This window comes from Dromiciops gliroides, chromosome 1 (assembly GCF_019393635.1).
Source record: "Dromiciops gliroides isolate mDroGli1 chromosome 1, mDroGli1.pri, whole genome shotgun sequence".
Taxonomy (NCBI): domain Eukaryota; kingdom Metazoa; phylum Chordata; class Mammalia; order Microbiotheria; family Microbiotheriidae; genus Dromiciops; species Dromiciops gliroides.
In genome coordinates, this window is record NC_057861.1 from 501,964,473 (window position 1) to 501,976,416 (window position 11,944).

General features: G+C 40.0%; 1 protein-coding gene across 2 annotated transcripts in view; it reads right to left on the bottom strand.

Moving 5' to 3' along the window:
- Positions 1–11,378, bottom strand: part of NFX1 (nuclear transcription factor, X-box binding 1) — a 73,914-nt gene extending 62,536 nt beyond the window's left edge. For both annotated transcript variants that reach the window (XM_043977104.1, XM_043977103.1), the window contains exons 1-3: positions 11,272–11,378; positions 5,264–6,280; positions 2,937–3,098 (exon numbers count right to left, since the gene is read on the bottom strand). In XM_043977104.1, coding sequence (XP_043833039.1) covers positions 2,937–3,098; positions 5,264–6,280; positions 11,272–11,296 — 1,204 coding nt within the window. In that variant the 5' untranslated portion in view covers positions 11,297–11,378. The remainder of the gene's footprint in view (positions 1–2,936; positions 3,099–5,263; positions 6,281–11,271) is intronic.
- Positions 11,379–11,944: the final 566 nt, after the last annotated feature.

Genomic DNA, 11,944 nt, shown 5'->3' on the forward strand with positions numbered 1-11,944 from the left:
CTACTGGGGTCTATGGTTAGATTTGGGTATTATTTCCCTGAAGAAACTAAGGAAAACCTTGCTACTTCTATATAAAACAATGAAAGGTGTGTGATGCTGGCTTACATTATCAAAAACTGTAAATAATCTATTAACATTTTTCCTTTCTCTGAATACACTGGAGGAGCCTGCTAAAAATCTCAGTGGTTCATCTCTGAACATACCTGTTAACTTCACATAGTTCTATAGGTTCATCAATCTCCCATAATTCCAATGCTTTTCCCTTTTTATACTATATATATCATTTGATTCTGTTTCTCCAAAACTGTAGAAAAACTCTACTTTGTATCATTTATTGAGAGATTTTTATTCAGACCAGATTTGGCTGGTGGCATACTACATAGAGTGCTGGGCCTGGAGTCTGAAAAACAATCCAAATCCAACTTTGGACACTAGCTACGTGACCCTGGTTAAATCATTTAACTTCTGATTCAGTTTCTACAACCGTAAAATGGGAATAATAACACCTACCTCACAGGATTAGAGAATTATGTGAAATAATATTTGTAAAAAGGCACAGCACAGTGCCTGGCACATAGTAGGCACTATACAAACACTTATTCCTTCCCTCTTCAGTAGATCTCTCCTATGTAACTACATGTAATCAATAAAGGAAATATTGCATGCCCTACCCATGTAATTGGCAGAATATTGGTGGATTCTTTCTTTGATAACAGCATTTTTTAATCGGGTTAGGATGAATCCTTTATAAAGAATATCATGCAGGGGCAGCTAGGTGACACAGTGGATAAAGCACTGGCCAAGGATTCAGGAAGACCTGAGTTCAAATCCAACCTCAGACACTTGACACTTACTACCTGTGTGACCCTGTGCAAGTCGCTTAACCCTCATTGCCACCCCCCCCCCCCAAGAATATCACAACACTTCAAGGATCTGTCATTTCCTTAGTGTAAGTAAACCTTCCACCAGTAACAACTACACCCAGTTTGTAACTCAGTAAACGACCTTTGAGAACTGCTGTGGCTAAAAGAGGCATGATCTTGTAGCCAACTTGGAAATAAACCTCTCCTAACCAGGTTGGTCCTCAGAAAATGAATAGTCTAGGTCTTTACTTGAAGCCTTTTCTGCCCCCAAGAGAACACACTTAAAAAACCCAGGGTTATTTCCCTACTATGAGGCATTTAAGCAGTACTTTAGTCCATGAGAAATAATCTGCTTTGCTCTAGTTCTTGCTCATGGAAATCACTCTCTATGGTAAAAGAATCAAGTAAGTATATTACCTCTTAACTGACTGGATGCTTGTATAAAACTGTATTTTCCCTTAACACTACATTTTAAGCTTCCTGAATGTCACACCATCTTCTCCTACTCAGTCCCCTAACCTTGAGACACACAACCCATGGATGAATTAGGTTTGCCTTGAAAAGTGAATATATATCTTTGTCATTTCAGACTGAGTTTATCACTAAAAATGTCAGTCCCCTTAACTTGTAACTAAGAGAGAGTAAAGAGTAAACAAGGTAATTTATATGCATACACACATCCATATATGTGTATACATGTATGCATATATATATATATATTTTTTAAATTTATTTCATTCAATGACAAGGGAAATTTCAAAGCACTGATTTCCCCCCACCCCCTGCCTCATATTTACGAATACTTCATGAAATCTAATATTCATACTCAGAAAAAAAAAAGATCTCTATCCCTTAGTAGTTTAGACTCTAGGGCAAAAATCTTTCTTAAATCTTTTTAATGATAATGTACTGAATGCAGGTATAAATAAAAAACAAATCTTTATGAGACTGATACAAAGCAGCAAGATAAGTAAATATATTCTCTTACTGGTTTTTATTGCTGTTCCTTAAAGTATAGAAGCTTAATCTTCTTTTAAGGGCCTTTTCTAATTAAAAAGCCAGATTCAATAATGATCCTTTGTTACAGGGATAATCCACTTATGTATAATTGACAATCAACTATATTTTCTTCCAATAATAATTAAACTTAGTTTCCAACAGACGTGATCTATGTCACAAAACCATTTTAAAATCTGTTTTTTGAGTATAACTAGAAGTTTTGTAAAAAGAAAGCAGATTCAGAACCAGGTTTGTGAGTGTGAACCACCACTTAAAGTGTAAGCCTTACTACTGCATCTAAATTTAAACAAGTGCTAGGTACAACTGGAAATATATTTGGAGGACTGTTTCTCAATTCTTTAGTAAAGAGTAAAAAGTAATCCTGATTGGAGTACATTTGTGCATGTTTTATGCTGCAAAAATGGAGATTTGACTACAAGGATTTCAGCATTCTTATTATAGTCATTTGGAGAGAATAGATACAGAAAAATGACCCTACCCAAGATGGAAAGGGGAAGGCTATCCCTTTAATTCCAATAGCCTAAACAACTCAACCATCTCAGCTGCTACCCGAGACAGGAAAAACACTGGCAGCTAATAAAGCTCAAAAAGTTTTTGATACCAGACTAAAATTACAGTAGCTTGTGCCAGGTGCCAGAAAGAATCTGACTTCAAAATAAATATTCAAAGTGAATTACAAAGAGATATCTGATTAGTTCTAAGAGCAGGACCAGGAATTAGATTAAGGTGGGATTTTACAATTGTGGATCAGAGAGGTACCAAATAATATCTAGCTAGGCATTCATTTCCTTAAATCTTCCTCTATTAGTATCATCTTCTAATAAAGTAGTCTTTAATGTTAATAGGTTTAACTATTTCCATGAAGATTTTTATACCAATACTTTGGTTTGATTTAATCTTAACATTTCAGATGACAGAGCAAAGGCAGGACTACTTGGTATACTCTTAATTGCAAGCACAATACTAAGAGGAAATAGAGGAGTGGTTTGAGTTTCAGATTTGAAAATATAAACAAAGTGATAAAATCAGTGTCACAGGAGAAAACACACAGACCTTCTGCTTGTGAAGCTGGTGATCTTGCCCATTTCTTAATGCAGTTCAAATGAAATACATGATAACAGCTCTGACAACTCCAAACTGGTGCCATCATTCGAACCACTTCACAACATACCATACATTCGTATTTCTCTGTGGTTAACTGTTCTATTAAAGACCCTTTAAAAAAAATAACAACACAATACAGGGATCAAGTTATTATATGTATTCTAGCTCCATACATTCCATACAATTCAATCTGAAGGCATAAACAGGTAAGCTTAAGGTATTTTGAAAGGAAAAAGATCTCAAATTTGGGACCAGGAATATGAAGCCAAGGAATATCTTGAGGTGGAGCTTTTAAAAAGGGATACTCACAGGTGCATATTTTCATGGATAAATGAACATTGCCTAGAGGTTGCCTAGTAACCAACTACTTTTTATATTTAGTGGCAAAGCTCAAGCTCGAGCTGCATGATTGCTGCAGGATAAGAACATTTACATATCCCCACCTCAAGAGAACAGAAGGTTCCGAAAGTACCCCCAAATTATGGGTCCTCTAGAGGAGGCTGGCTTGGTGGATTTCAAGAGTCACCCAGCCAAACTATTCCCAGACATCTGGGGCATCTCTGAAAGGGTAAGAAAGATTTAATTTCTGAGCTGGGGACTGTGGTTTTAGTTCTTTCTTCAGATAAGTAACAACTTCTTTTTTGTCTTATCAGCATAGTGTTTTGTAAATAACAAGTGCTTTATGTTTGCTACAGTAAATCTCAGCAGTCACAATAGCTAATGCTAAAAATTAGTCATATAATTGACGACAAAATTTAGGAAACTGGAAACTTTGGGTTACACTAAATGAGAATCATCACTGTCAGGAACTATCAGTTGTGAGAAGTTACTAACCATCTGGAATCTAATTCTTCAAGCTGAGGATTGGTGGTCATACCTTGGAAAGCGTCTAACCGGTTCTAAGTATAGGGAGGAGAGTATAAAGGCCAATCAGAAGTTACAAAGAAGCCAATCTAGGCTCAATTTAAAGACAAACGTCCTGACAATTAGAGCTGTGGAAGGAGAATGGGCTGCCTCTAGAAATAAGGTTCTTTACCACTGAAGGTCTAAAAATACTGAGGGACTACTTCTCACATTAGAAGTACCCTCTCTTCCCTGTTACTTCTCTCTGCCTTGTTTCTCCTATAACCTCCATTTTAAGGAGGCCCAGGCCAAACATATCTTCTTTCCTCTCCAGACTATATTTGCAGGACCTTTTCTACCATGCCATTGAATCTCTTCACCCTGGCCCTAGATTCAGGAGGACCTGAGTTCAAATCCAGCCTCAGACACTTGACACATACTAGCTGTGTGACCCTGGGCAAGTCACTTAACCCCAATTGTTCACCCAAAAAAAAAAAAAAAAAGAAAAGAAATCTCTTTACCCTGGAAGCTCACTCCACCCCTGGACTAGACAGTGCTTCTTATCCCAGAAGCACCCTACTCTCTAACCTTCAGCTTCTCTAATTGGCTGGTTCCTTCCAGAACCTCCATTTTAAGGAGGAAGTACAAGCCAAACAGGTCTTCAATCCTCTAAGTGCTGCACTGCTGACTCATCTCCATAGGACTTTCCCTACCTTGCCCAGAGCCAGGTACCATTTCCCTCCTTTGTGATTTTCCTTCCATTAGTTATCTTGCCCCATTATTATGCAAATTTATTAAAGGCTAGTACTGTTGCTTCTTTCTACTTGTATCTGTACTTCCAGCTCTTAGCAGTGCCAGGCATGGTATCGAGTGCTTAACAAGTGCTCATGGACTTGAGTGGTAAGAACTACTGGCCAGAGATACTGTATATGGAATTTCTGTTTAGGCAAGTGTAGGACTAGATAACCTCTGAGGGCTCTTCCAATTCTCAGAGATTCAGAAACCCTAGTTCTTCCACTTGTCAGTCATGGGACCTTGAGTAAATAACTTATCTCAGAGCCTCAGTTCCACTGACTATAAAATGAGACTAATAATAATTTCATTACCTCCCTTGTTAGATTATTGTGAAGATTAAGTCTAATGGGTGTTAAGTGTTTTATAAAGCTTAAAGTACTATGTAAATATAAGATACAAAGACTCATCCTACACACTCACCCACCCTACCTTTTTGGTGCCTTTACAACCTCCCCATGAATCTGCTTGCCCTGTCCCTCTGTTGCCACCCTAACTTAGGCCTTCTGACTCTACAAAGACCACATGGGCTGACATTTACAGCAACCTTTTTGTTCCGCTTGAGGGAGAGATTAAAGAGACTTTTGTTGATTGGAAAAAACCAGAATTTAATTTTAAAAAACCACTTTAGTTGAATTTACCTGTGTGTGTTTCTTTATTTTTTGGCACATCATTCTGCTTGTTCCAAACGAGCTGAGAGGCCGCTTTAGATTCTTTCTGGAGCCGTCTTCCAGAGCATTTCTCCACTTCAAACCTTTTATGAGATTTGCTTGTGGTTGCCAAGTTCCGATCATCACCAACTGATTTTTTAGGTCTTTCATTAAATTTGTCTTTTGTAATGTAGGAAAGAGAATTTCTAATTCTCGGATTTTTATTCTTCTGACCCTCATGTATTTTCTGAATCTCTCTATCTGGCTGTGACTTATTCCACACAGTCTCCCAGGGATAATTTCTATTTATATATCTTTTATGTTCATTGTTTCTAGATACTTGATCAAAGGCCACTTTTTCTGTGACTGCTTCTGAAGAGTCGGCTTGGACAGCACCTAGAGGTCTCATGTTCTCAGACACCCTATCTTTCTGTTTAGGTGTCATTCTGTTAGTCCCTTCATACCTTGGTTTCCCCCCCTTCGATTTTGGGCCCCGTCCTGAAACAGATGCCATATAAGCCATTTTTTTTGGCTTTGCACCTTTGTGGTCCATACTAGCTACATCTTTCTCACTCTCTGAAGAGTACACATTGCTGGGTTCGCTAGGATTTGCTTCACATTCTGACCCTGCTGCTATTTCTAAGACATCTATTCCTGTTGCTTGGTCAGGAGGAACCTGGATTGCCTGGGCTCTGCTATAATTCCTGTCACTTCTCCATTTATGCCACTGTTGGTTTTGAAAGCCATGGTTCTTTGGTGTTTTACTAGAAGTCTGGAAAGAACTTTGCTTGCCCTTATATTTGTTTCCTTGATTATTATAACTGTGTTGATTTGGTGAATCTTCATGGTGAGGATCTTGACTAGAAAGCTGACAAAAAGGTGATGAATTATTACTTCTATTGTGAATTCTACTAGATTCCAGTCTTCTTTGAATTCTGCAATTTAGATCAGGATTTTGTCTTTCATGTGGAATGAAATCAGCTGTGTCTGTACTGACACTTAAAGTACCTATTAGATGAAAAATTGACATGTCAGTCACTAAATTAGTTACCAGTGAAGGTCCAGGAGAATCTGAGCCAGGCCATACTGGTCTGAATATAGGCCATACCCCTAAAATGAGATGTCTCTGAAAGGAAAAAATATATACATATATGTATAAACTGAAAAATAATCACACAAAATTACTGTATGATTCTTCCCACCAAAAAAGTAAATAAGCTTTTGCTACACAAAAATGTAGGGCATTAGAATGAATTACAGGGAATCTAGGAAAGGAGGGAATTTTAGAATAACAAACCAACTGGGGTTTGTTTTTCTTTTTGAAGGTTAGGGAAATTAACAACAAACTCACTTTCCTTACTACCTCCTTCTCTCACTCAATTCCTAGGCAGTTCCTCACAGGTTTGTTAAGTTTGGAAAAATACCTTATTACTAAGTTTCACCAGTTTAGTTTCTTTTTCTGCTGCCTTTCCCCCTTCATGACATCAAGCTCTAAGGAGTTGAGTCTGCATTTACAAGGAACAGCCTTCTAGTCACTTACTTAAAAGTGTACCCCCCCAAAATTAAATTAAATTTTTTTTAAAAAATGTACACCAGAGGGGGCAGCTAGGTGGTGCAGTGGATAGAGCACTGGCCCTGGCGTCAGAAGTACCTGAGTTCAAATCTGGCCTCAGACACTTAACACTTACTAGCTGTGTGACCCTGGTCAAGTCACTTAACCCCAACTGCCTCACTTAAAAAAAAAAAAAAAAACCGTACACCAGAACCTGAGTTCAAAGACAAAAGTGCACACTCTTTCCAGATGAAGATTCCTGTGGATACCCTCTGAGCTACCACCCTTCTCCACCTTGGGGAAAGGATGGAGGGTAAAAGAGGAAAAGATGGGAAAGTTGATGGGCAAACCTTAGGGATTTGGACAGAAATGACAGGTAGTAAAGTAACCACTCTAAGAGCAGGTGGAAGGGATTTGCCTCACTCCCTCAGCAACAAGAGCTGCAGGTCACTGGCAAGTTTTAAAATACATCGGTTGAATTTAAGAACATGATAAACAGGCTGTACTTGAGTTTTATATGAGCCTTATTTGGGGTGAACAATCTCTATGTGAATTAACAGGGTAGTTATTTTCTGAGGCCCTAATAAAGGCATACATATGTATATACTATATTCCATATTTCTTGTTTGTTTATTTATTTTTTTGGTGAGGCAATTGGGGTTAAGTGACTTGCCCAAGGTCACACAGCTAGTAAGTATTAAGTGTCTGGGGCAGGATTTGAACTCAGGTCCTCCTGAATCCAGGGCCAGCACTCTATCCACTGCATCACCTAGCTGCCCCTATATTCCATATTTCTTGAGAACTTCCACAACATTCTCTGAATATCCACTGTGATGGTAGTTTCTCTGCTGGAAAACAGCCTTCATGATGTTTCGACAAACCAGAAACTGGGCTCTCTAATTCTACCTCCCATCCTGTTACCAAAAATCTTCAGTGACTCCCTAATTAATGCCTTTCAAGTTCAAATTCCTCTCTGGGACTTAAGACCTCCAACAGGGAACACTACCTTTCCAGCTTCAGTTTATATTACTCTGTTCTATGCACTGTATAGCCAGACCTCCATCATGTAAAATGTTTTCCACTTCTAGGCCTAAAGTTTAGACTGTTTTCTATGGCTGGAATGTCCTTCCTTTTTGCTTGTTAAACTCTCAACCATCCTTATAGCCCACCTCCTCCAGAAAGTCATCTTGTGGTCCCTCAGACCTCACAGAATACTGAGACTCTCTAGTGTACTTATCAAGTAATAGTGCCTCAGTGCTATCTGTTAGTAGCTTATCCACACCTTGTTTGATCTAAAATTTCTCTCTCCCAGTGCCAAATAGTGGTGGATCAAGGAAATGCCAGAAACATGATATACTCAGATTTCAGGGAGTCATCTAGGAAAGTCTTCTCTTGAAGAAAACAGAGAAATATAAACTGGATGATAATATAGTTGGGTCATTTTGAAATGGTTGTCTCAATAGCTCCAAGACTGTTGATTAATTATTCAATGTCTATAGGGAGGGACGTCTCTAGTAGAATACCAAAGGCTTGTCCTTGGTCCTGTTTTGTTCACCTATGGTTGCTTCTTGTTGTCTCTAATATAAAATACAAATTCCTTAGTCTGGAATTTAAAGTCATCCACAATCTGGCTCCAGGTTACCTTTCCCAAATGATTTCATGTAAATCCCTTTCACACATACTACATTCCTACCAAACTGAATTATATTAAGTTCCTTGAACTTAGTATTGTTTCTTGCTTCTCTGTCTTTGCCCAGGAAGAATGCTGTCCATGCCCAGAATGCACTCCTTCCTCACCTCCACCTTTCAGAATCCTTATTTTATTTTCCCCTGAGTTGTCAGTGCTTTCTCCCTGTGAGAGAGGTAGTATAAATGTAAGTAAGTAGAGTGCTGCACTTGGTCAGGAAGACCTATTCCAATCCGACCTCAGGCATTTGCTAGCCTGTGAACCTGGGCAAGACATTTAACCTCTGTGGTTCAGTTTCCCCATGTGAAAATTAGAGGGTTGGACTCAATGACCACCTCTAAAGAAAAATCCTATGACCTCTCCTCAAATTACCTTGTATTTATTTATTTGTGTGCATGGTGTATCTTCCAATAGAATGCAAGTTCCTTAATGGCAGGGATTGTTTTTCTTTTTGCCTTTCTATCTCCAGCCCAATGCCTTCCACACAGTAAGCATTTAATAAATATTATTGACTTGGATATATACAAGACATTTGACTAAAGATGAAAATATACTAGTAGTATGAAGCTGAAATACATGGCATGCCAGAATTAGGCTCCCAAAAGATCCTGACAGGCTAGAATGGTGAATTAAAAGCAAGCATAATCATATTAATAGGGATAACTTGCATACAAGTTAAAAAAACCATTGCACAAGATAAGGACGATATATCTAGAAAGCAGCTCATATTAACTAAAGAAATCTAGGGGTTTTAGTATACTGCAAGCTCAGTGAATCAGCATTGAAATGTAGCAGCCAGAAAACCTATTGAGCTCTTAGGCAGCATTATGAGAGACATAGTGTCCAAAACAAAAAAAGCAATGGTCCTGCTGCATTTAATGCTCAAACTGACTGTGTGTGGAGCTCTGTGCCCAATTATGGGCACAACAATTTGAGAAGGGACATTCACACACTGAAGCACAGCCAAAAAAAAAGTGACTTGGAATAGGAATTATATTATGCAAGGGAGAGTTGAATGATTAGCCTGAAGGAAACAGCTTGACAGGGGACATGAAAGCTATTTTCAAATATTTCAAGGTAGAAAGGTATCAAATTCCTTCTGCATGGCTCCAGAAAAAAGTAACACCAGCTAATGAAAGTTATTACAAGGAGGCAGATTTTATTTTTACTCAGTATCTGTAAAAGTTTCCTAGTAATTAGAGTTGCTCCAAAATGGAATGGACTGTTTTGAGAGGTGGCAAAAGATTCTACAAAGGTAGAATTCCAAGAGCTGCTAGAACAAAGCAGCTAGTTTGACAAACATGGGGTGCAGCCAAAAGAGTAGTCAAGACATATGGTTTACCTTGAGAAAAAGACAGAAATGGGTTGACCAGGCCCATTAGGGTCTTGAGGCAAAGGGTATCAAGCAGATTAAGCTGATTATTGGAAAGACAGATAGAAGGAAATAAATTTGTAAAATGAGTTAATACAGGAAAGAATAAGGGCTTAGAACTTTGTCTCTGTGATTCTGTGTTTCTCTATATATTCATCAATCAAGTTAGACAGTAAATTAATAGTCTGCCTCATAGCACGGGTCCTAGAAAGGCTTTCGGAAAGACAGATAAGAAAAAGGATACATTCATTAGGATTCAATTTAATTCGGTGAAATATTTATTAAGCCATAATGAAAGATACAAAGATGGATGTGCTATGAACCTTGCTTTCGCAGTGCTTATAATCTAATAAAGATGAGGACAAGGGTAGAGACATACACAGAATTTGGAGACAAAGGAGTAGGTGAAAAGTGCAGAGGTCTGGGCAGATTATTACCAGAAACTTGAAGGAAAAGATTATTTTCAACTAGGAGAAAGAAAAGATCAGATTGGGGAAAGCTGCCATGAAGAAAGCAACTGAACTCGGGATTTAAATGGGAGGGAACTGACATTCAACAAACATTAAGAACCTCTGTGAAAGGCAATATAGCATGTACTGAAAACACAAGGCATTGGGAGGGAAATCATTCCCAGATCTCAAGGAGCTTACACCCCAATGGGGATGGAATGTGAAGCGTCCATTCTAGGCATAGGAGCATTATGAAATCTCCCTAAGATTTAAAAGGCACATACGTTACCATGTGCACGTTTTATCTCATAGGGCATCCATAATGCTACTACCTAAATACCTTCCTTTTCCTCTAGACGGCAAAATATCTATCCGCTAAGAGCCTGACCTGGTGGCAAGCACTGTGGTAGGAGTTACTAAGTAAGACTGCCCCTGGCCTCTGGCAATAACGCTAATGGAAACGAAGCTGTATTGCGTTTTTTAATGAAATGAAATGAAATTCCATCAGGGTTCAGAAAATGGGAAAATCGCATTCTTGGGGAATGAGAAAAGAAAAACATTTGAGAGGGCTTCCGGGAGTGGGATGGTTGAGCTATGGGAACTCCAGGTGGAGAACATGACATGAATGAAAAGTCCACCCTGGCTCTAGTACTTCCTGACTCGAGCCTCCCTCCCCATTTGGTCCCTAAGAGCCTCCGTTCCTTGCCCCCACCCCGCCCTGGTCCCGCGCGAGCCTCCCCCGGGGACCTCGCCAGTCCCTCTCGAGAAACTAACCGCTGGAGCCACCGCAAGCGGAGCGAGAAATTCGGTCAGGTTCGGTGACCCAACTTCCGCTCAGGGAAAGGGACAGAAACAGGGCCGCCCCAGGCTCTCGAGGTCAGCCTGAGGAAGGGGGAGGGAGTGGGAAAGAAAAGCCCGCGGGCCGGATCAGGACTCTACCTGAAACAGGCGGCGCCTCCGCCATTCCCTCTCGCGAGCGGACACGACGACGGCGAAGCCAGGCCGTCTCCTGTCACGTGGCTCCGGGCTTCCGGGGCGGGGCGGGCCTTGCTAACGGATAGGAGGCGGGGAGGGGCTACAGACCAATAGAGAAGAGGCATAGGGTGATGTCATACCTCTGACGGCCCTCGGCTCCTCTCTCGGGTTCCATTGAGAGATCTGGGGAAAGGAATTTCAAGCATCCCCGAGTTGGACTGCACTAAAAAACCCGTCTAGTCCACCCTGTCCCCCGCAGTCATACCGCAGGCATTTATTTATTAAGCGCCTCCCGTATGGAAGGCTCCGGGGATGCGCAGACAAAAACGAAACAATTCCGGCTCTTAAACTGGTTGCATCCTATTCGGGTGAGACTATGTATCTACGTAGAAGTCTATACAAAGTAAATAAATGGGGGAGGCTAGGTGGCGCAGTGGATAGAGCACCGGCCCTGGAGTCAGGAGTACCTGAGTTCAAATCCAGCCTCAGACACTTAACACTTCCTAGCTGTGTGACCCCGGGCAAGTCACTTAACCCCAATTGCTTCACTTAAAAAAAAAAAGTAAATAAATGGTAACTTGTGGGGCAGGACAAGGCGGGCATCACGAAAAGACAAGTGCAAGGATTTGTTAAGGAT